This window comes from Periophthalmus magnuspinnatus, chromosome 7, assembly GCF_009829125.3.
Source record: "Periophthalmus magnuspinnatus isolate fPerMag1 chromosome 7, fPerMag1.2.pri, whole genome shotgun sequence".
NCBI lineage: Eukaryota > Metazoa > Chordata > Actinopteri > Gobiiformes > Gobiidae > Periophthalmus > Periophthalmus magnuspinnatus.
In genome coordinates, this window is record NC_047132.1 from 24,681,497 (window position 1) to 24,707,104 (window position 25,608).

Sequence of the window (25,608 nt, forward strand, 5' to 3'; positions counted from 1 at the left end):
CCCTACACCACAAAAGGGATGATGTCATGTCCGCCGATTGCTCCAGACATTTAAACTAAGAGCAGCAAAACCACACACAAACTAAAGTCAAGTCTCGAGCCGGTCGTACAGCCAGGCGAGTGGTGTGAATGCGGTGAGAGAGAGGAGGACGTCTAACCCTGTGGTTCTTGTCAGAGCGGCCTTTGGACAGTCAGTCGGTCACAGGGTAGTGATGGATGGGACAGGGGGGAGTACAGGGTGCCTGGCGGACATTGGGGTACATATAAATGTCATGCTGCTGTAGTGATTTTGAAGTCAGGGCTGTGGTTGTAACCATAGACTTCCCTTCCTTCACTGCTGCGCTTTGCAAAAGAAGGGCGTCGCAGTTTCAGGCCAGAACATGCGGCGGGTCCAGCGGTCAAACACGTGCACACACACATGCATATCGGTCACTCTGGTCAAGCACTCAGAGGCTCATATACTCATTAATGTGACCCACGCCAGCTATAAATGCAAACCTCAAAGGCAGTACATTGTAGTGTGCAAGTGCAATGCAATCAGTAGGCAGGCGCATAAGACATGGCTTCTATATGCATTTGTAAGTATAAATGTGGCTATGGTAAAGTGCATGCCCATGATTAATGTTGCAAGCATGCATACAAAGGGCTGAGTAATGACTTTAATGTAATGTGTGGGCCTTAGACGGTTTTGGTCTTGGTGCTTACTGGTGGCATAGTGGTTTAAGGCACTGCACATAAGTATTTTTTTACCATCTTGGCGTCTTGGGTTTGCTTCCTGGCTCTGACCATCTGCCTCATTTCACACTACAGCTGTCCTATCCCATAAAAACCTCTAGGCCAGAAAGTCTTTGTTGAAAAAAGAAAAAACAAAGAAAAGAAAACTGTATCAGACCCAACCTTCTTAATAAGAGTCAGGACCAATTACCATTGTGCCTCTGTGAAAGCCTGAGCTCAGCATTACAAACCACAGTTTGGAGAGGTCACGAGGAACAGCCAGTGTCCAAAGATCAAACCAGGCCGTGCCCAAAGATGCCACAGACCAAACATCACTGCACTAATTATCACATGAGCTCTGAGCCTTCATCAGTGCAATGGGATTTACTGCGCTGTGTGCCAGCAGCAGACAGCCAATAGAACTTGAGGGACTGATTGATCCAAAACAAACATGCTGATCCTGATGAATAGTGATCAGAGGAGACTGCATAGGGACCAGCGGAGGAGCGGAGCCAAGGTCATGATAACTGCAGACCACCTACAAACTGCTATCAGACAACTTTCCCTTTGCCTATCTTTTAGCTTAACATTTGGCTGGCTTGAACACAGTGAATATTGTCAGGTTAAAAGTGCACTGTAACTTGCAAATGTAACTTGTAGAGGGTGTGCTACCTGCTTTATCTAAGAAGATGTTATTGCTTTGCTTAGAATTCCACAGTATGATCACACTTGCAGTAAGAATGCATGTTTGTTAAAGTACCTTTTAAGCAATATAAACACCCAATGTGAAATAACTGTTACTTAATTATGTTTAATGCCACGCTGTGACGCATACTAAGCAAAGCAATGAAATGGAGACAAACAGATGTCAGAAAAGTCCCAGCATAGGGCACCTTTAATTCTGTCACTGCCCAAACTGGTGGTGGTTTGTCAATCTTGTAGACAGTACCACCCACATTCGTGCATATTTTGGTATTTGTGGCCAACACTGTGCAATCATCGTTTTCATAGTTCACTTGAGATCACATTTAAGGCAGCGTTCAGTATTTGAGCATTACACATCATCCACGTGGTCATTTCAAATATTTTTAAATGATAAACTAATACAAAATACTGACATTCATAATATTTTCATCTCACATTGCGCTACATGGCTGTCAGGTTCTCCAACTCACCAAGAGGTCTATAAGAACTGAGGGCTTTTCTTTCCGCCGCAGCAGGGGTCCCACGCTCTGAGAGTACCAGAGGATATTTTCAGCTGGCACTGCTCAGCCCTGGCTTCTGCGCTCCTCTGGCATCCACGGAAACAAATTTGTCTTTGGGGTTTTGGTCCGTTCTCCGCCTCTCCGATGTGTGCATGTTATGTGTGGGTGAGCTAGTCAAGGCATCTGCTCATTCTCAGAGCTGTGGCTAGTGAGCGTGCGGCCAGTGACTGAAGCTATAGAGGAAGAGGTACATGAGGACAAGGGTGAAGAAATTGCACATATGGTATTGCACATGCCCAGTCAAAACAAAATGACAATCTGAGTAGAAGCAATGGGCTGTTTCACTAACATTAGGGATTCATTATTGTCGACCTATTCCAAATGTGCACACGGAATCTTCAGAATTGGAGTTTCCCATCTTGTCTTAATGGGGCCTTGTTGTGGTCTTCTGATCTGTGTGTGGTCTGGGTTTGATTTTGCTGTTAGATATAATTTCCATTCAAATGTGTATCTATGGTCTTCAAAGAAAACCACTAATGGGATCTGCTCCATTGGAGGTAACACTTAAGTGCGGACCATAATAGATGGAGTATATCTGTTCAGCAAGTCATGGTGAACGAACATGTGTAAAATGAAATGACATGACAATAAAAGTGTTTTTTCAAATACAGGGTTTTCAAAAAGTTGTAAGCTCCAGTGTTTCTGAATACAACTTTGTCAGATTGGAATCAACTCACTGTCAACTTTAATTATATTTTGAAGTAACTGTTCTGCTTCTTGAGTGACCACCAGTCCCCTCTTTTGGTTGTCTCACACTTTACTTCAGGCCCTTGTCCCCCTTGTCCCCTTGTCATCCCAATTATTTAGATGAACTGTTTAAAACGGTAGCTCTACATAGCAAATGTGATAATATGAACTTTCTTTGCAATACATCCACACCCTTTAGAATGTAAGGACGTCTTTGGGTTTTATGTTTTGACCTTTTATTGGGTATAATTACAGAAAAACCTATGTAACGCCCATGCCACCATGTTCCCCCACATTGCACAATCTCACACTTTTAAGTATTTGAGTACTGCAGTTCTCACCATTGACACGTTTACATGCCTGGTGAACAAAATGGCCACCTCCTGCACTGCATCAACAACATGGCATCCGGAGAAGAGCGGGAAGATGGATCGACAGGACAGGCTCATGTGTACAAAGGTGTGAAAATGCATGTGTGTAAGTGAAAGAGATTTCTCATGTAGACCAGATAATGGTGACCAAACAAGGCTGCCTTAGTGTGAGTGTTGATGGATGGTTATGTTTTGAGCTGCAGGGCCCCTCCAGGCCATTGTGTGTCAGTGATGAGTGACTCCTCTGACAGGCACAGCTTACACCAGAAACACACGAGATCAATGGGAAAGAATGCAGATGGTAGATTTGGCCTTGGGTTATATACTGTGATAGATGGTAATATTCAACTTGTTTAGGAAAAAAGGACATTACTAATGAGTCTGTTTTGAAGTCGAAGCTCCTCTGGTGACTAAACGTGTATCCATTTGCATATCTCGCATGTGCTGAAAACCAAAAGAGGATTTTTCCATGCTCGAATTTCCAAACTGATAAGAATGTTTTGCACACACAAAGGATAGACTTTCCCATAACTTGGATAGCAAACAGGAATGAACCACAAATCCAAAATACAGTGTCTAAGAAAAGCAGCCATATGCTCTTTTGTGACATAAATCTTAGAAAAAGAGAAATAAATCATTTGTGATAAAGATGCTTTGTAAACTGAGGGAATAACAGACACCAAATGAACATAGAACTGAAAAGCTGGTGTTTGACACAGGAAAAAAAGTATAAAAGCCAAATTTCCACGGCAATTATGAACTCATTTTCTGTTGTGGGTGTTCGTGGTCTGCAGTGGTTATTATTAAATGGGGTCAAACTAATGAAAAGTTCAAGGAGTTCTCCACAATAGGTGAGTCACATGGAGAGTCTGGTCCCTTTGCTTTTTGGCCTTACTGCAATGGAGTAATTAAATACCATATATTAGACTCAAATATCAAGATCAAAAAGGGAAATAAAGAAATGGCTCTGTTTTACATTAAGTTAATGACGTTTCTAGTTGTATACGAAACACTCTAGGTATAATATAATAAGTATAAAACCATGGCTTAATTTTTGTAGTCACATTATGCATGGCCAGTGCATTCTTCTTCGGTCCCAGCATGATCCTAGAGACTTGTTGTTCTATAGTATGGGACCCACACGCTCATGTCATAAATGCTGAAAGGCTGTTTGTACATGCTCCTAAACAAATACAGATGTATGTTGTGGTAAGCCTTGGATCAATGTGCCCTCAACTTCAGTCAGACTTTGAGAGAAAGAAGAGGCCTCTAAGGCAAAGGACGCCACACACAAACAGTACTGTGACAAAAAGAGCCGAATCTCAGCTAAACCGCAGCAATAATCAGCTAAATCTGCCAACAACAATAGAGCGATCTATAGGGATCAGAACTGAAGCTTTGAATGGAGTGTTTGCGCCACAACTCAAGTTATAGAATTTTAACATACGTTTTATTTCAAAAGTACACAAACAGGACCATGTCATTCAATAAGGCAAAGCTCACATATCCACAACCACTCACAATAATCTTAGAGTCACAGTTTATGGTTAACACTTGAAATTATAAATATCTTTTTATTTAAAAATGAGTGTACAGTGCTGTGCAAAAATCTTTAAAAAGCCTTGGTTTTAAACGGTTTTGGTAAAAGAAAAATACTTGAGTGTGGGGAGTGTTTAGCACTTTGAGAGGCTTGTCATGCTTGTAAAGCGCAATATAAATTTAAAATATTATTATTAAAATCCTTATGTGATTCAAATAATTAACGCAGATATGAATTTCTTCTTATGTTTAATTAGTATTTTCTGACCCAAGAGTCAAAAATAAATAAAAAGAGATGCCCATCAGAGTGTTTTGCACAGTACTGTACTTTTAATACTTTATTCTTTTCTTGGCATAAAAAAAACATTTGACAGACATTTTTACAGTCTCTGCCCCTTCTGACAAACTATCATCATTTGATGATTTTTTTTTTTTTTTTTTTTAAATCTCTTTATTTTACTTCATATGATGTGTTTTTATGTGGCTCCAACCTGAAAGCCCAGCTACACACCATGAACCCAGAAAGAACTGAACATAGCATTATACTGTGATAGTTTAAGCTACTAGGTGTCTTATTGGCATTTTACTATGTTCAATACTTTGTATATCCCTGTTTGCGGCTTATATATTGCTTTTTTTGTTGCCAGTTTGGGGGAAACCTCAGGGGCAGCAGTTGATGTTTTTCATTGGTCACTTTTTATAGATTAGGGTTGTCGTTTTCTTGTAGCATTATCGCAGTTGGTTTACATGCCCAGCCAAGCCGATCCTCACATGGAGAGGGTCACCTGGGACAGACAGCCAGAAGGATGCAAAAGAGTACAGCAGACAGAGATGGTGCAAGACCCATGGCTCCTCCACACTCCATCGAATTCTCCTAGAGGCAGAAAACCCATGATTAATGCTCGGAAACTGCAGCACTACTATGCAGTATTACTGATATAACATGTGTTGTGTAAATACCTCCGGGTGGAAAGGGTGGCAGGTATCTGGACGCCTCCTATCCTTCTGCATCTTCAGCCGCTCACATTTCAGTGATTCATTATGTGCAGTTGAAGTTAAGGCAATAAAACAATCTGACTACAGTAATGTATGTGGGGTTTTTAGTTTCCCATAGCAACATAACAGTATTCTTTCCACAGAAAATAAACAGTATATTGAGCAAGCCCCATTTAAAAAAGGTTTGGGTGTTATGTGAAATGTAACTAGTCTTTTTTTTCCTCAAAAATAAACACAAATATATATCATCAGTGTCTATAAAATGAATAAATATTTTGCATTACTGAGTCGGCATCAGTCAAAAGTCAAAAGGAAGCTGTCAAAATAATGAGGTGCACAATTAACATAGTACTTATAATATACCTTCAGTGTGCAATTCTATTAATTACATGCATGAATTTGTTTGTGTTCATGTTATAATAGATTTTTTTGATAACTGATTTGATTTGCCACATCTTAGTATATTTTTGTCCGTCCGTATACAGTAAGATAAAAGCCCGCCCTGTTACAGCTTAGTGCCTTCACATAGTGGTAGAGCCTCTGTCTGTTAGTGATCAGTGTGCTGTCAGAGCATTGGTCTGTTGTGTAAGATGATAGACAGGGCACTGTAAGGGCTCCCCACAACCCTCTCATCCATCACCGCGACAGAGGGCAAGAAAACTCCCCCAAACTTCAACATAAATTAAAACAATGTACAGTCTTCCCATCTTTGTCACAGCGAGAGAAGAACACATGCACAGTCCATTATTCCTGCAGTGGGAATCAAAGCAGCATCACTTTTCTAACATAAGCACATCATTATGGTGTCTGGATGAGGTGTTCAGGGTGGGTATAGATCAGAAACTTTGAATTTCAAACACAACTTTTATTTTTACTCTTTGGGAACAGTATTTCGATCAATATTTTAAAGTACAAATGCAATGTACTGCTTTAAAAGTACTGTTTCTATATGAAACAGTAGGAAACTTTATGGAGCATCTGTAAGCAGCAAAGAAAAATAAAATCTGTCAACTGGACAACTGTTGACAGATTTTATTTTTCTTTGCTCTGGATGAGACCTGGAGGACTCTGGGATTACAGAGATAATATCTGTAAGGGTTCTGTAAATGCATAATGTAACGTTTCTGGTGGAGATTCTGCCACCTGCTTGTCTCCATAAAGACGATATTGTTTTACCTTGAATATCCCATGGTATGGCATTGAACTTTTCTATCTACAAACAGGTGGCTACACTATGCCAATTTACAGATCAGATCTATGTTGAAGTGACCCTGCTCACAATAAGAATTCATGTCAATAATGTTTTCAATTTATGCGTAAGCAATAAGAAAACTACTACTACTTTAATGTACTAACTCATTTCATTTAATTAAAAAATATAGATACTTTAAACCTGCACTGGTTATAGTCAAGTAAAGGATATACATGATCTCAATGGGGTCCATGGTAATGGGCTCAAACATGCTGCAATCACACTTGTTGTCAACCACCACCATGAAGAGGTTACTGCTGGGGATCTGCTGGATCACAAAAGACCTGAAAAACACACAAATATTAAAATAAACAAGAAACAAGCACTTGATACTTATTTGTACAGTTTTGGATTAATTAATCGCTTTATTTACGACTAAATGTTGAAATGGTAAAAATGTAGTTGTTCTGAGTAACTGCCCATAAAAAGGAGAAAAGGAAATGCAAAAACCCAAACACCTCTTTAGTAATATTTCCACCCTGCTAATTTAATACCATGACTAATTTCCTGTGGCTATGTTAAGTCTACAAACCCTGAGGAGCTCCAGCACACCACCACACTCTAATATAGTGATCCCACCATAACCAGGCCCAGGCCCAACCAGATCCACAAATAGACCAGGCCAGTTCCGATCTGGGTGAAGTGAGATCTGCCAATATTTAATAATCCACACTAAAGCCAGCCACGCTCCACCAGCTGACACAAAACAGAGCTTCTATGGCCAAACCCATTCTGACAGGACAGCTGCTGGAGTGACTGAGGCTATAGGACACAAACAGGGAAGGATACACATGGCTGTTTACTAATGTAATGATTAAAATTCTACTATAAAGATTCATATTTAGGCCAAGTTCACTTATGACGCACGTAAAGATGTACATGTGTACTGTCACCATTGCTTGTGTCCAGATATACCCCTTTGCCTAAAATAATCTACACTATGATTATAAATTGATATATCCCCAAGGAGACAAGTTGATGCAACTAGTCAAAGTTACAGGTTAGATCTGTGGGCACACAGTCAGAATGTGTGAATGTATGTTCAAGATATTTTTGAGCAATACAAACATCTTTAATAGTGAAAAAGCCTTTTTTTTTGACAGTTTAATGGCATACTGTGGAACTTGAACACACTTGAGTTTTATAAAAATATGCTTTTTAATAATGTGCTTAAATCCATGAGTCATTCTAACAATCTAAATTCTTATGGTTAATAACATCAAGGCCTTAAACCTTAAAAACCTTAAATCACTGGCTTCATTTGTCTTAACACTTTTCAATGTCATTTTATTTCCAGTCATTGTATAATGAGATAATTGGGCCAGCGCTGTGGTATAAAACATCTGTCTTCACAGTTTAGTAAATGTGACCAACAACTACGCAATATAATTTTACAAATACTAATTCAATGGCTTAAATTACCCCAAAGTTCAACAAACACACGGATGGTTTTCCATCTCTCTTATATTGCTTTTGCAGCACAAGATACTATGACTTCATGTGTATTTTTTTAATAATTTAACACATTTTTATACAATTGTTCAGGGTTTCAGGTCTTCTGTAAAAATGTACAAACTCTTTGTTTAGCAGTAGTTCTTTGCTCACCTTCTTTCTTTACTGAATTAATGTATGATTAACTACAACTAGTACTACGGTTAGAGAATGTTGTTTGAAAGTGTTTTCTAAATATATAATCTTCTGATTTTATTCAAAACATTCTCAAAGGCTAAGAATAACAGCGTACACTTACATATGGCTTTGAATTTTTAACTTTGAACGTATAGTTCATATGGGGTACAGGCCATAGTAGGGCAGGATATACGGCTCTCAGTATTGTCCATAATAACCATCACAATGACTGAAATACGGCACTTGTTCTAAATCTTGCAGCTCAAAATATTTAAAATAGGGTAATGTAATGTATAATACATATATATTATTCTCTTTTGGGATGTATTAGACTCACAGTATTCTGATCCGCACCCCGACAGACACACATGCAGAGAGTAAAGAGGGCTTTAGTGGGCCATAGCTTAGGGTGTATTTCCACCAATGTAAAGCACTCACACGTGCCCCAATGTAAGGAGCAAACCTCAGCCAGTGCATAACCTAACACAGATGTCTATCACCAATTTTCTCTATTACTAATACTCTAAGAGTGCAAAGATTTCAGAATAAAAGCTCCATTTTACTTTGTCAAATTCAGTGGATTTTTAAAAAGATTTGCCCCAATGTGACATCATGGAGGGAGTGTGGTAATCTCAGCTTTAATATCATGTGTGAATGTAGTGTAGTTAACTAAAATGATTATGAATCCATTGCCCTGAAAAATAAGGGTTCCTGGGTTTAAAATAAAATTGACTACAGCTGCTGGTATTATTATTTATCTTAAACGATTTGTACCTCTTTGCTTTACTACTTACTGCCAATGTTAGTTAGGGTTGTCAAAAGTATTGAAAATCAGATACTATTTGATACTAAAATGAGAATCGGAACTAGATACTCATTTGAGCATCGTGAGAACCCTAATGCTAGTAACCAAAGTATAAATTATATTAAACAGCTATGAGTGGAAGTATTAGAATGTGGCCATAATACTTTAAAAAGTATTTAAGTAAATTTCATATTTTCCTCTCAAATAAAAGTAAAAGTATGTGGAGAAGTATGTCCAAAGAGCGCACACTGCAGCACACATGGGACACATCCACAGCTGGGAGCAATGAAGCCCAGTGGAGGGATCCGGAGAACACCCCACAATTGCCTGACAGAAAAGCCCCAATTGTTAATGGGGACCACACTCATTTTGCCATTTTTAAAGGAAGCTGTTTTTTCCAGCGCTCTCCCTGGTCTCTAAATGCCTCGTATTTCAAACGCCTGAGGAGAGGCTGAGTGTGTGTCTCTGATGGATGACCCGGATAAAAGCGTTTTCAACACACAACAAATGATTTGAATGTGTTGCTCATTATCGGGCATTATGCAGATGAAAATGTCTCCACTTAAAGATAATTGGTGCTTCATTGTTATCTTCTGCCATAGTTGCCAAAAGTTAAAGGCTCATTAGTCTAAAGCAGTGTAGCGTTTAGTTGTGAATGTATTTGAAATGTGTGATTGTACTTGATGCAGCCGTCGCAGTCGGTGTGCCCCATGTTCTCTTTGATGGTCCTCTCTGACACAAAGGCCGGGTACTCTGTGTCGCAAGGAACCTGCATGGAACGCCCCATCCTCTGAGCTACAAAGGAAAAACTTTATATTATTTCTCAATTCATATAGTAAAATACAATGCATTTATATACTTATAGCAAATTAGGATTTACGGAAAGTACAAAAGAGCTGCTACAGGTACTACAATTTGAAACTAAATTACTACAAGTACACCTCCCATTTGATTTACAGCAGTGCTACTTTCGACTACACTACAACTAGCAGAGACCTGATGGTAAAGTATTTCAGTGTACTTAAGGGTGTCTTTGTCCTTTCCTAGTCCTGGTTTTATCCTGGTTTAGTCTAGGGCATTTTTGGTTTTAGTCCCAGTTATGATGTGGATTGTGCAAGTGTGAACGCAGCCAAAATGTGCAGTTATCCTTTTTGTCTGCCTTCCACCACCCCAAAAGAGATTACTTGAACTATGCTGCCTTCTAGAGGTCTCCAACAGCACTGCATCAAAAGGAAACACTAAATCCCCTTCAGTCAATATTTGCGAAGCTTAAAACACAACTCATCTACCCCACACTTTGATATTGAAGTACCATAGTGTTGTGATATGTAGACTTCTTAGATAACGGATTATTCTCTATGTTTGGGTGGCACGGTTTAATTAATGTGCGTTGCTTTGCTGTGTGTGTACGTACTGTATAAACTATCTGAGAACAAAGGCTACGTGCACTAACTGGTCTTAGTCAGGCTCGAGAGGCTTTGCATATTGGGTTACGGACCGAACCGCCGGCTGTTTTAGCTCTGCGTCTCTGTTGTAAAAAGATATAGAAAACTCGGCTAAGACATGAGACTAGCCAGCTGTGAAATTGTCCCGACTGCAATGGCCAGATTCACTTTATTATTTGGGATGAGAGTGTGCAAGGGAAACGTTTTATAGACCTCCATTTTGCGGTCTCTGTGTCTCTCTCACCCTGCCGGCTATCTGCATATTAGTTTTGGCCTAAAATTAAAATGCAGCTTATGGGTCTAGCGTTTCTGACAGGCAACAAGTATTCAACACTTCATAAAGCACAAGGCTACATGGTGTTCAGCTCTTGGCAATAGTGATAAGTATGTGTAAGTGAGTGTGTGAGTGCAAATAGAGACAGAAGAAGAAAGGGAAGACTAAAACCAGAGAAGCAAAGACATAGGCAACATAATGAAAATGTGGGGTTTAATAGTTCTCCTGTTACAAATAGAAATAGGCCCTTGTGGTTCCTAATAACACATGTAGTGTAAGAAATTGTAAAGTGCTAAATTACTTTCTAAACTCAACGTTAACAAGACGGAATGATTAGTCTTGGACAGGCCTGACATTCAGGGTTAGGAGTAGACACCAAAGACATGTTTTATTATTATGTTTTCACTTTTCTTTATACTACTCTCGCTGATTTGTAAGTACATGATTGTTGCTGCACAATATACAGTATTCTATCTGTGGAAGGACAATCATGTTTTGTTTTTTTTTCTGAACTTTATACAGTTACAGAGGCCAGTCACACCTTTTGTTGTGAGATCCGAGTACCACCAGCTGTACAGGTTGAACTCCACCATAAAGCTAAACAGAAAAATAGAAAGTTATGCAAATTTATGATAACAAATAATCATAATTTTCTTCATGATATATACATTTAAAATCAGCTCAAGAACAACACACCAAGCTAACGTGCCATCATTTAGCTATAATCTTACATGACAAGTTCGGTCAAAATCCACTTGATTGTAGAGAAGAAGGCAAAGTACGGCTACAGAGCGAAACAGAAAAAGGTCTTGATAGAAAGCAGACACTTTTGTATACACTGTGTATTAAAACCAATGTTTGAATTAACGTTACAGGGTCAGGTTTTCACATATTTCAACTGCGCGTATACTCCCATTATATAACTATCTCATACAATGCAGAAAAGGCTGAATAATTGCTTACATCTAGGAGAGTGTGTCCACTGCCGCTGCTCTCTGAAAAGACCCAGCACAGAGCCTGATAGTCGTACAGCGTCACCCTAAAACACAAAGCGAAGAAAACCAAGGATCATCAATACACATAGACCCGGATGGATGCAAAGAGAATATATATTTTCAAACATTGGACTTTCTATACATAGTGTTTTTTAGATAGAACCAGTGGTGTAGGTGTATGGCAGCAAGAAAGAAGTGAACCTAACACTGCTCTAATGGCCAAAGCGGATTTAAAATGGACTCAGACAAAAAAACAACAACGTGAAACCAAAATCTGAATTTTATAAGCCTACTCGGTCCAAAAAAAATCAATGTTTCGCGATCATGTTCACTTATAGATTCTTCGTTGTTGTGTCTTCTGCCCCCTGGAGAGGAGTGCTTTTGTCCACTAGGAATCAGATATATCAATTAAAAGGGAAAATAAAGTATCACAAGTTAAAAGTATCCCAGGAGGCTGCCCATACTGGTGTACAGAGGTGTGTGTGGATGACTGGAGGATATTGAGAGGGATATTGTAGGGTTAGGAGCTTAGTGGACCCAGAGGAGGTGATGTCTGGGGCGGTCTGTCTGTGAGGTTATGAAGCGGTTGTCTAACACACACATGCGCTTTCAAAGGCCAGACAATGTTTCTCAAGCTGTGGTCCAGGGCAGAGGAAAGTATGAGTGAGGCTGGTCTATCCACAGCCTCGGGCCAGTATTCGTCATAGTGGGGACACTGGGGTCATACAGGCTTATTCAACACTAGCCTAGGTCGTATTGTGTAATGAATCTGCATTAGCTACAGTATTATTCATGGATTTCAGAGTGATGAAAAATACGCACCATTGCCATTACAATTAGGGATGGTCTGACATGGATTTTTTGTGCTGAAACTGATATCGAATAATTGGCTCGCTGTGGCTGATAACCGATATTTGCCAATCCTAAAATATAGCTTTTAAAATCCAGAGCGAGGCCGACAAATTTCACTAAAAAATAATAAAATAATAACAAAAATGTATTTACCAGGGGTATAAATTATAATACAAGCCATATATGTCACCTAATTGCGCTTCCATTTTCCCTTTTTAATCATGAATCTGTTCAAAACGACAAAACGCAAACAGAGACTTGGGCAGCGTAAAAAAAAAACAGACAAAAAAATCTAAAAACACCAGAGAACTATTGGCACAGATATATCGACCATCGCTAATCGCAATCAACACTTCAAAGCAGTCTTATGAATAACGATAGCCATGACGGAATTGTATTAAAAATATGACAAATACAAAATTATATGCAGTATTTTTGGTATTTCGGTTTGAAACACTGGTTTGAACTGTGCAAAGGCCAGAGTAAAAGTTCATTTTAGTGTGACTGTGACTGTGCATCATTATTTAGATGGAGAAATGCTTGATCTAGTTTGGGGTTTGTAGCGTCATGTGTCATCTGCATTTTGTGTCACTGTTTGAAAATCCTTTATGACAGATCATATTGAACACATTAGCACTAAGATGTTTAAAATCGCCCTAAAACCCCTGTCACTAGTCATTCATTTACTATCTGACGTTTAAATATTCAAAAATGCTTCGTTGTGGGAGATGACTAAAACCATTTGTTTGTATGGTCATAAACCATCAACTGTCAAGTTCCTGAGATCAAACTCTGTCAGTTTTTATGAGTATTTGTCACATGTGATTCTTACGTCAAGGCTCTGTATGAAAATGGTCTACAGCACAGCATGGAAGCACTCAGTCTCCAGTCAATGCCGTCATAACAGAAATAATACAGCAGGAATGATGTCTTCTTGGGTTGTATTACCAAATCCATAGCTGAAAGTCTCCACCCATGTCTTTAGGCACTAGACTACAGCAGAGAGTATGGATCGGAGTAGATGTGTGTCCAACTTCAAGTTTTGTCCTAATTCTTTCGCTTCAGGAAAAGATTTGCTGTAATCCCCAAACGGAGAGCTCTGCCGCGTGAGGTCAAGGTTCAGTAATGAATAGCTTAACATGATCAGTGAAGTCAAGAGCTGTCAGCGCCACAGGAGACAGGACTGAGTCAGCGGCCAGTAATATGAAGAGAACGTGCCCTGTATATGTGCTCCGCTTGTGATGACAGGGATGCTTACCTTTTAAAAGAGCCCATGTGCAGAAGCTTGTTCATAACTGCTCCTTCAGCCTCACCAAAGAATTTTCCCGTCTGGAACAATCAACAAAATGTAGAATTGTAAGAAAGAATGTTTGTAATTTCTATCAAACTGATTTGTAAACTGTAAATGCTGTGATTTTTTTTGACACCACTCTTGCTATTGCTATAATCTAGGGGTCTAAATTTAACAACAAAAACTATCAGAGACACATGAAAAGAGCATGAGACCACCAAGGTCAAAGACTGCCAGAGGTCTGATATTTGGATGCGTGACTAGATCGCTGGTGACAGATAACACGAATGCGGTAACACACGAGGACAACACAAAACAAATCATTTTACTGTAGTTAGCCTTACCAAAGTGTAGTCCTCGGCTACCAAAATGAACCCATTGTTGTCTATAAGGTAGCAGTTAATATTCTGTTAAAAAAGGGAAAACAAATGAATACACTTGCTCAGATCTAAATGGGAAAAGTAAGCATTGACAGTACACAGACCTCATCATCACAGCTGATAGAGCACTTTCCATCCAAAGCTGCACACTAGAAGAAGAAAGTGAATTTAAATGACATACGGGAAAATAAGAAATCGACTTTTTAGCTGGTATATCAATAAAAACATGAGAAACGGTGTTCTTACCTGTCTGCTGGCCGTCCAAAATTTCTTCTGAAAAAACTCCAGTTTCATCTGAATGCCCACAGCTACAACAAAAGAAGAGAATACTGTTGGAAAAGTATGTTTTTATTTGAAGCCATGTGAGCTTTGGTGCAGGGTTATCAAGAGTATCAAAAATCCTAAATGATACTTAAACTAATATTGAAACAAGATACTCATTTTTGTCATGCCAGAACAGTTTTAAAATGGTCTTGAACTTTATCAGAACTGCTACAAGACCAGTTGTTTTGGTAGGAATTATATTGTCTACATAAAGAGATAAAAAACTATAATTGTGGTATTGAATGCTGTGTCAAGTATCAGGCCTATTCCTTGGTATCAAAATTGAGTTTAACATTTTAGCGTCATGACAACAATACTACTGTATAATTTGTCTACAAAGTCAGTGGCAAGCAGGTACCCCTCAGTCTATTTCCTTCCTTGAGTTGACTTGAATTTCTCTAAAAAGTTGAATTATTGACTGCTTTTGGAGCAAGTTGTCCGGAACTCATTGAGAACAAGGGGTGACTACCAAAGAAAACATGGACACTAGACATGGCTTGTTTTCACTTGGATGAACAAAATAATTGCGGGCTTGTTGTTAGTGATTGTTTAAAGGCAGTGGGGGGCTGCTGTGTTCGGTTTTAGCCAGGGCCCATGGGAACAGGTGCAGATTATCCTGTCAGATCATTTGCCAGCATCTCTCCTCTCTCTTCTTCACCCACATAGAACAACCAGGATAGACTAAATAAGGACGCATGGGCAACTGCATTGGAAACATGCGTGCAATACAAATCTATTTTTATCACACGTGGAGGCAGAGATGGAGTAAAAATTACAACCATAGGATTTAAATGCTATAATTAAAATGTCCAACCATGGTGTGGGATGCAATTTGGGTATTTTAAAGAAGCTATGTGACAGTATAACAATGTAGAAATGTCAGTTTTAGATCATATTCCACAGCCCTGTAAGTTTATAATAACATGTAAAAAAATACACATAAGGGTTGGGTCCGAACCCTAAATCGTGAATTATTTTGCCAGTGCATCATGATCTTCAATAGACAGTCACCAATCACCATACTAATGCAAGGGATTATGTGTTTGATGTTGTTTTTCTAGATTATATAACAGGTAAAAGTTCAGTGCTGCTGGCACAGGGGAGTTCAGCTTAAAACAAAAAGACTAAAGCTCATTTTAATACTGTAGTATTTTGAATCCTATTTAATTTCCCCAGAATTAGGAAATATGTGTGTCATGAGATGAATTCAAAAGATGAAGAGACAGAAAATCCCCTTTCAAATCCATTTCATCCACCTTCACCCCCATCTACTGCTGTAGCTAAGGGCAAATGCGACGCTCTGTAATAAAGCTGATCAAAGTACAAGGAATATTAAAAATGTGTGTGTTAAGGTTAAGATTCACAAGAAACATCCCTGCATTTACTGTAAGTTTGTAACATTTATTTTAAAAGGCTGTTAATACCCAGATACTAATCTATACAAAAACTAATACTGAAAATAAATGCTCATTTGGACAAGTATTGATACTGAAAAAATAAGACAAACTTGGAATGACTCATTTCTGCAGAATATACATTTTAGTATATTTAACACCATATACATTTAATTAAAATGATCTTGTGATGTATGCAATGTTTGTTTTCATAAACGGCAAGCCACAATCATAACATAATACACATATGCACCAATCATCTCAATGGCAAAAGCAGGTGTAGGGGCTGCCATGAACAGCCAGTCTAAACCATGGGACTGTCTGATGCATCTGCCTCAGACTCCAGCAGCACACCTCTGGGGGCAGGCCCACGCTCCACTGCCCTCTCACTGAAACAGAGCGATTTGTGAGGGCTGATGGGCTGATGTGCAGAGCAGAGCGCCTTGGACAGCTCTGCACAAACACAGGGGTGGACTGTCAGAGAATGCACAACATTTGGAAGAAGAGCCCAACAGAAGGCTGAGAACCGCCCGCAGTACAAAACCTGACCTTTACATTCACACTAAAACAATACTGTTGCACTAATGTGACTCAACAAGCAGAGCAAATGCTTTCAAAGTTTAGAATCACATTCAGCTGTAGACACATTACTGTTACGGCTTGCATGCAATATCTATTATGTTTTGTTATTTTGTGTTTGATATAATTATAGAACTATCTGTAATTATAGAAATGTATATTATTGCCTCATCTGAATGGAAGGTTGAGGAGTCTATTTCTTGAAAGCCAATTCAGAGCCACATATCAGTTATAAATTATACATGAAAATAAATACATGTGAAAGTGAAATATTGGAGAAAAAAAAAAAAAAAAAAAACAACAACAAAAAAACAAAACTATAAAAGAATTAGTCACACACAGTTGGTATGTAATAGACACATCAGTCAGTTGAGGATAATCCATCTTAACTGCAACAACCTACACATCTATGTTACTGAGAAATGATGGGTTTTTCATAAATACCGCCATTTTCAAAGCATATTTTGAGTTGCATTCGGTGGAGATGAAATCATAATAATCAGTAAGAATATTTTGTGCTTTATTTCATGTTACTAGGCAAACATTTTATGTAGGCTACATCATAATATAGTAGTAGTATTGATACTGATATTGTTGACTGAAATAAACATCTCTTTTTCAACATTTCCATGCCACAGATGTAATGTGCGATGATTTGCATAGTATTTGCATAGATATTTTTATAGCTACAGCTGCCCTTCACGCTTCAGACGCAACTCTCTAATTGGAGTTGGATCAGGCACAAGAGGTCTGCTATCCCTGTATTAGAATATATTTTGGACATCTTTTAAAACCTAAAGCTAACATGCACTCCAAGGTTTCTAGGGTTGTAACATGATATAAAAATATATATCTTTAATACAATATGTCCGTGCACAATGTACATTAGAATAATAAGCCCCGTCAGAGGGATGAAGGACACAACATAAGGAACAAGTCAAGGTCAGTGTGACAACATGATCATATTCACCACTGATAAAATTTGATCATTAATCTTTCCCTCAATCCTTTTTGTGCCTCTCCTTCAAGTGACCCAGCATCAACTGATAAAAACTGTCAGTCCATTTACCACAAACAGCTAACGCACATGGGCTGCCACAGCTTAGTGCCACTGTACCCTGTTTGTGTGTGTTTTTGTGCATCGGTGCGTGGTGTATGCCGTGTACCCTTATACCACCCCCTCCCCCCTTCTCCTTTGCCCATGGCTTGTGCATAATCACTTCATGCCACCGCGACATGGCACGCTGGCAAAACTGAGCTCGCTGCTGCAATGCCTGTCCAAGCGTTTAAGTATTTGTGTTGACACGCTGCTATTCCGATCTATATTTGTCTTGTTAAAGTCTGCAACAGAAATAGGAGATCTTGTGAGTGTGCGAGATTTAGGGGGTTCAGCTGTCCACCAGGGAACGTCACACTGGTAGCGCTAACACGTGCTTTACACTTGGGACAGTGTATAGCTTTGAGGTAGACATCAAAAGGCTGTGAATTTCAATAGGAAGAAACAAAAAAAAGAAGAAATTATAATGGAGAGAGTGTGAGGAGTGAGAGAGAGAAAGAGAGAGAGAGGCAGCGCTGCCTTAACTCCTAGTCATTCCAGACCTCACTGCTTGGCTTGGCTGGATCATGCTCTATGCCTTCTGACCTGGCCAGTCCAATGGGGTTACAACATGGGTGCCTAAGCAGGGTTAAGGATCCTAAGAGCTTTCCAGAGGCAACATCTTTGAAATGAACGACTAATGGATCGCCAACCAACAAGAATCACCCAAATTCAAAAAAGGAAATTAAGACGACATTGGGCTTAAGCTGCTTGCCCCAAGATTGTCAGTTATGAGAGGTAAGTCAGCAGAGATGTGAGCAATAGTGCATGTGCGCTGGACATGTGTGACTATGCATGTGGGCTGATCTGTTGTGTAACTAGGAAACAATGAACAATTTACCGCTTTAAAACACTAAATATGTAGAGTAAATATCACATCTCACTTGTTACTGATTTAACGTGCAACGTTATGGCACACTTTACAGAACCATTACCTATACAGGCATTCATCTGATTTACATAATTTGTTTGGGCATTTTGACAAGCTTGACTGTTGTGCTGAAGGGACACAACAGTGAAAAAGCTATTTGCTCGTGTTGACCTCATTCTGAAGCGGCTGTTACCACGCTCCAGTGCGCTGATGCCCTGTTAATGTTGTGTTATATGTGTAGGTATGCTTTGTATGTTTATTTTGAATGCACATATGTGCAGGCACCTTTGATTACATGCATTCTCATTTAGCTAACAAGGAGGGTGATTAACAGACGGCTTTACACAGCACCACATCACATCTCAAGTCAACCATGCTATGAGCTGATTTTTCACCCTTTTTTGGTTCATAAAATAACAACATAATAGAAAAAGCAGCTGCGTCAGGAGTCAACGTAAACCAGCACCTGAGATAGAGTTCATTTTCTAACATGCAAATCATGAACGTGCACCTGTAACTTCAGAAATAAAACAATATAATCAATACTTTCACAAAGAATATCCTGGCTCCTTTGATATGCAAGATTATTAGGAACAGTTAACTGGATTATATACACTAGTGCTTCTATGCAAATAATGAAATAATGAATAAATGATGATTATGTAATACCACTAATTGAAAGGAGTTTCAGTTGTATGAAAGACCACAATACAGCCATTCTTGATCACAAGCTAGTCTACTCTTTGTGCCAGTCCCAAATCAAAATAACATGAAATCCACGCGAAATAATTTTGGAAAATCAGTGCACACTATAAAGGCAGTGGGCATCTACAGAAACACATTTACTCTGCCATCACAATCTTACTCATGATAAGTAATTCATAATTCTTCAAAAGTAATAAGCATTTTGACCTTTGTGACAGTGACCTTATACATGGCATTTACCATTCATGATTACATTTAGTGTTAGTTAGTGTTGAAAATGTCTGATATGAAAATACACTTCAACAATTGTATCATATTCCTAGAGGTCATCTGCAGACATAATATTATATTTCTGTCTTGGATGTCATGTGTATGGGGCTAGCTGCATTCTCAGGCTTAGCTGCAGTTCATTGAGCCTGAAGCTAGCCCAGGCAATGCTAAAAATACTACTGCAATGTTCCAGATGGAATAGACATCTCAAAGGCTATCAGACAGCGGTATCTGCTGTGTATGGATCTGTGTGTGGGTGGAGAGTAGGTGAGGGGCCAGTCTTTCTCTGGGGGTCACCACTGCTGAACAGGGGTGGGAGGAAAGAAGTTTGCATAAGGGCCTTTATTAGATAGAAATAGAGGATGAATGAGAACAAGATGTAGAATCACTTGCAAAAGATCAAAATGGAAGTAAATTATGTTTGAGCAGAATATGACGCTTTATTCCATAATAGTCCAATTTGTATTCTGTATACACAGTCTATGGGGGTAACACAACCTCTGTCTTTTGTTAAGGCTGTTCTATGATGGCTTCACAATGCATCACAAAATTCTATCATTAAGGTGGCATCAGTAAACATTTAGCGAGAAAGATGCTATCCCAATATTGTGTGGCCGATATTAGCTTGACCACTGATCCAAAGGGTTGTGGTTCGAATCCTGCTCTAGACATAAACATCATTGGTAGAGCCGTCAGATCCACTCATTCACAGGTTGGTGGCTGTGATTCCAGCTCAGACAGATGAATGCTGTCATTGTGTCCTTGGGCAAGGCACGTAACCCACCTTGCCCCAGTGTCTGTGTGTTAATGTGTGAATGGGTGAGTGGTTCCTTGATGTAAAGCACTTAGAACGCGGTGAAGGTGGAAATACACTATATAAAAATGTGACCATTTATCATATGGTTTATTTCATGTTTATTTTTTTCAGAAACCCACACAACGTGGCAGGTTTTTGTAAAGGTGTGGTAACATCACCTGACGATCATCAAAAAATGTAGAGCAAATCATTCACTTGGAAATCACTTGTTTATGATTTCACTCCTAATGAAAGATAATATTGCAGCTACAGTTTGGTGTGAATATTAAAATGTAATCAACAAGCGTTCAAAATCTGGGAGTAAATGGTCTCCTTTCTCCACAGTGGCAGTGTTATGGGCCCTCCTTCCCCTCCTCCTCGCTCCATCTCATGCCTGTCCCAAAGAATGCACCTGCAACAGCAACACCAAAGTAGTGGACTGCCGTGGACGCGGCCTCTACGACATTCCCAGGCGCCTGCACCCAGATACACAAGAACTCTATCTCCAGGACAACCGTATCCGAGGACTGGGATCCATGGCTTTCCGTGACATTCCACTCGTCAGAATTCTGGATCTGTCAAATAATTCCATATCAACAATTTCCCCGACCGCTCTCCTGGGTCTGAGGACACTACAGCGGCTAAGTCTGTCCCATAACAGCCTCCGAGAGCTGGATAAGAGGCTATTGGGCCCAGTGCGATCTCTGTCACACCTGGATCTATCACACAACAGGTACAAGGACCCAGATCAAGAATCAATAATCATCAATGTTTAAATATGTGATTTGGCCCCCAATGTAGACTACATGGCACTATGCCATTCATGTGAAGATGAAAACCAAAACAAGATATAAAAATGGTTGATGTGTGGTTTTCTTTTAGACAAATTGCAATTTTGTCCATCATATTATAATCTTGGTTCTGGTTTAGCTTTGATATAGTGAATTTTCACAGCATGTGCTGGTTAGTCCAAGTTAAATCCGTGTAAAGAAATCAAAGTATGCTACAAATACTGAATAGCAAATTTAGGAGTTAAAATGGCCATTGAAGGTTTTAATATTCTAATATTGACTCTATGTTAACTGAAGTCCTTCTGCCCTATTACAGTTTGGGCAGTTTGCCCAGTGCCATAGGGGAAGGCCTGAGGAATGTCAGCCACCTGGGCCTGACTCATAACCGCTTCATCAGACTAGAGCGCTCCCTGCTGGAGAACCTGGAACACATCAACAGTATTACGCTCAGAGGAAACCCTTGGAGGTGTGACTGTCAGCTCATAGGCCTCAAGCTCTGGCTTGAAACCTACCTCTTCAAAGGTCAGTCTCATTTTAGCTCCACACAACAGAGTCGATACATGACAACTGTAGCTTTGATGTAGACCTCTGCATGTCATTTTCAAACTCCAGATCAACATTCCAAACCCATGTCTGCAGACCTTTAAAGTGGAGAGCTAAAGCAGGCACTGGCATTTGTCAATATGAAAAAATAAACACCACAAAATCCTACCACAAATTGAATTGTCTATCACTAGCAAATGAATGGGGCTCCAATGGTAAATACAAGGGCTAAACTGTGTAAACCATCAATAAAATCTTTTATAAACTTTTTGGTTATAATGAAGTTGCAAAATGTTTGGGATGGTGTTTCATCCAAGTATCATAGGACAAAGAATTGGTCACAGCTTTATGTTTGAATGCTAAATCAAAAAATGTGATGACAAGTACATGTACAGCCACGGGGCACAGTTTAAGCTCATCCAACTCTACTGGTGGAGAGAGAGAGAGAGTGAGTAAGAAGGATTAGGAGTTAAATTCCCATCCACTTTCATTTCCATGCCGCACCAACCCCAGCCTGCATTAGATAACAAAGTACCCACTGCTCAGTCAAAGCTAGGTTCACAAGCTCACATCTGAGTTGGTTGGTTGCCCTCCCACATGCCCGCTTAGCTTGACATGGCGGCTGAAAATTCTAATTACTGGAAAACAGAACAATGCTGCCAGATACAAGGATGGGTAGCTAATGCGGAGCTACGAGTTAATCACAGAGGCAAGGAGTAGGCTGCATGTGACTGGATACACACTACAGCAGTATTTCTATGCAGTAACAAAGAAAAGATTTACAGTATGTGCGAGGCAGCTAGTGGAGCCTCAGTGTTCCTCAATCATTTGACTCCAGGGACTCAGCTGACACGTGTTTGATCATATCACACAAGAAGCTCATTATAGACTGAGATTATGGGCAGGATTAGTGCATTGTCTATAAAAGTGAATTCTCTTAGTGAGTACACCGTCACAGGGCATTTACCAGCGTACAAGATGTGTCAGTTGACAGGCGAGGAGAAATATTTATGTAAAATAGAATCCTATAGGCCTACCCCAAATTTCTACTCGAGTAAAAGTACTTACTGCTTGTACCACACATTCAGTGATTACCACTACTTCATTACCTATGGAACTATAAATAATACTAATATTCTGCTGGTACTGCTAAAACAACTGGACTGCACTATAGCACCAGGTGTTGAACATTTTCTGCCAACAGTGAAGAGAGTGAAATGAGGCTTTGCTGTGAATGTAATGTGAGCACTAACGTAATCAGAATAAATGTGAACTTTAATAGTTAAGAGTGTCTAATTGCCTAGCCCAAATAGGCAGGAGAAGTCCAGGAGAAAACAACTCTAGATATTTTCTGAAAAGGGAACAACATCTTAGTTAAAACATATTACCATAATTCAGTGCAATACAGAGCCCTTAAACAATAAAACAAAACTCTAGTACTAGGAACAGTACTAGTTATATTGTTACACTACTTTGCATATGCTACAATATTGTAACTACACACCTTAAATCTAGGTGGCGCCATAGATGAGGTCCTTTGCACCCAACCTGAAGAGATGAAGGACAAAGATCTACAAAAGATCCCATATCAGCTCTTCCACACTTGCATGACCACAAGCTACCACTACCTATTCGCTAACATCCAACACCTGGAGTCAGACAGGGTGCTCCGAGGCCACACCCACGGCAACCATCCCTCAGGCCACACCCACCACGCCACCATGGGAGATGGTGGAGGCGGCGGGGGAGGAGGAAACTTGCCTGAGTGCGAAGCCAAGCAAAAACAAAGACCGGTGAACTTGCGCCATGCTATAGCTACAGTGATCATAACTGGAGTGGTATGTGGGATTGTGTGTCTCATGATGCTAGCAGCCGCAGTATATGGCTGTGCCTACGCTGCTATCATGGCCAAATATCAGAGAGAGCTCAAGAAGAACGAGGAGTTGGCAGCAGCGCAGGGGGCGGATCACGCAACAGCAGATGAGAAAGAACCACTGGAAAATGCAATCGCTTAAGGCTGAAAAATTAACACAGAATTTACAAGTTTGAACCCTTTAAACAAAAATATAGAGGCCATAAGTGTTTGGGAGGACAATGAGATGAGTGAGTGAAATGTTTATGTATGTGCATCAAATCATTTAGCAAAAACTTCCAAGTAGCAAAAAATACCAATATCTGACTATGCACTAAGGCTTGCATCCACTGCCTGTCTCACCTCGATCAGGTCACTCCATCAAGTTTACATTTTGTCATAAACGCTGTTTCTATGTCAGGTACACAAGGATATCAGGGCCAGCTATTGCACATGCAGTTGAAAGATATTTGGCAGTATCAAATCACTAATATTTCTCAAAGAGCAAACGCCAACACAACATAAATAGACTGTAAACACAAAACAATCTTTAAAATACACAGTTAATATGAAATAAAATGAAATAGGAAAAATATCTGGTTATAAACTGCAATGCTCAGTGGTAACACAGTGAACCTAAAACATAACTGGAATGGTGTGAGGAATAACCTTTATGGGTGAGACAGTAGTCAAGCAAAGAATTCCATTATTGTCTGAAAAATACATATCAGAAATGACAGATTTATATATTTATAAGATGTCTTTGTAGGTATATTAGTAAAGTCAGAATTGTATGTACTAGATAGTTCTCAGAAAAAAAATACAAAAGCAGTAGGCAGCTGTATTGAAGTTGTGTCCTGTTGACTGGGAGTGTATGTGTCTACATTAACGTTGTACTAACCCATGTTTGGAGTTTATAAAGACTGTGCCTGTTAGTACACTACATATTTGCAAATGAAGGAGAATATTTTTTGATAAAGAGAAGCAATAATGCAACTAAAGTGAACGTAAGTATACATAGACCTGATGTCTTCTGTATTAACTTTTGAATAAAAACACTTTAATGCTACCTGCCAATGCTACAGAACAACCACTCTAAAGATGTGTTCAGGGATTTGTAGTTTCATTGAGAGCTGTATTTTATAAAATAAACAAATATATGGATCCTTTTACATGTTTGAACAATGCGCATATCATGTCATCGTATTATTCAAATGTCCTACTTTTCAAGTTAAACCGACCAGAGAGATCTCATGGCTCTTGTTTTTGGACAATTTGTCTACAAGTGTGGCTTCCACTGTGACTTTTGTGTTTTGGAGGACTATTGTGTTTTCTGTATTTCATAGATATTTCAGAACTGGGCACTGATTTGGAAAACATTGTGAAGCATATTCATTATTCATTATTTGATGTAAATAGAGAGAAGCACTATTCAAAAGGAATATTTGAGCTCCTATAGCTGAACACTACTGAACTGACTGACATAACTGAATTTATTTTCTCTAATGTTCTAAATATATTCATATCTTTCAAAACGAAGCCTCATTCTTCTTGAATAACTCGGTTTAATCATTCAAGTGGGGGTTGATACTGTGCACATTACATACACACATTGATAATTAGCAGTACTACGGTATATACATCCGCATATGGCTAAGCTCTCATGGCCAAACCTGAGCTGCACGTGGACTAGTATGTGACCACATCCATATACATGCAGTGTGCGTGTGCAGGGTTACACTGTGACTCAAACAATGTCCTGCGGCTCGTGGTGATGATGTCATCAACTTGTCCGGTTATGTTAACGTCTTTAGAGTCTGCAGCTCTGTGGATCCAGGGCAGTACTGGCCCTAACCAGCCCACAAACAATTTGCATTTTCAGCCTACATCTCA

At 39.4% G+C, this 25,608-nt stretch overlaps 2 protein-coding genes across 4 annotated transcripts in view; one reads left to right on the plus strand and one right to left on the minus strand.

Annotated features, from left to right (window-relative positions):
- Positions 1–133: 133 nt before the first annotated feature.
- Positions 134–25,250, plus strand: LOC117373694 (leucine-rich repeat and transmembrane domain-containing protein 1). 2 transcript variants are annotated; one of them, XM_055222962.1, is made up of 5 exons: positions 134–150; positions 18,352–18,625; positions 20,875–21,262; positions 21,637–21,842; positions 23,379–25,250. In XM_055222962.1, the coding sequence occupies exons 2-5, from the start codon at positions 18,619–18,621 to the stop codon at positions 23,876–23,878; spliced, it is 1,101 nt and encodes a 366-aa protein (XP_055078937.1). In that variant the 5' UTR covers positions 134–150; positions 18,352–18,618; the 3' UTR covers positions 23,879–25,250. The 2 variants fall into 2 exon arrangements, with proteins under 2 accessions (XP_055078937.1, XP_033825672.1); XM_033969781.2 differs by lacking the exon at positions 134–150 and having other exon boundaries at positions 18,169–18,625.
- The window catches only part of cacna2d3a (calcium channel, voltage-dependent, alpha 2/delta subunit 3a), a 110,685-nt gene continuing 89,917 nt past the window's right edge, over positions 4,841–25,608 (minus strand). For both annotated transcript variants that reach the window (XM_055222961.1, XM_055222960.1), the window contains 11 exons: positions 14,741–14,802; positions 14,599–14,643; positions 14,459–14,521; positions 14,082–14,152; positions 11,940–12,015; positions 11,708–11,760; positions 11,518–11,573; positions 9,938–10,052; positions 6,992–7,107; positions 5,536–5,615; positions 4,841–5,449 (listed from right to left, as the gene is read on the minus strand). In XM_055222961.1, the coding sequence (XP_055078936.1) occupies positions 5,357–5,449; positions 5,536–5,615; positions 6,992–7,107; positions 9,938–10,052; positions 11,518–11,573; positions 11,708–11,760; positions 11,940–12,015; positions 14,082–14,152; positions 14,459–14,521; positions 14,599–14,643; positions 14,741–14,802 (830 nt within the window). In that variant the 3' untranslated portion in view covers positions 4,841–5,356. The remainder of the gene's footprint in view (positions 5,450–5,535; positions 5,616–6,991; positions 7,108–9,937; positions 10,053–11,517; positions 11,574–11,707; positions 11,761–11,939; positions 12,016–14,081; positions 14,153–14,458; positions 14,522–14,598; positions 14,644–14,740; positions 14,803–25,608) is intronic.

What these genes read in the sequence shown, in the direction of transcription:
- LOC117373694 (XM_055222962.1), top strand. An exon ending in CTGGATCTATCACACAACAG is followed by an intron (nt 21,263 to 21,636) that starts GTACAAGGACCC and finishes GCCCTATTACAG; the next exon opens with TTTGGGCAGTTTGCCCAGTG. An exon ending in TGAAACCTACCTCTTCAAAG is followed by an intron (nt 21,843 to 23,378) that starts GTCAGTCTCATT and finishes CCTTAAATCTAG; the next exon opens with GTGGCGCCATAGATGAGGTC.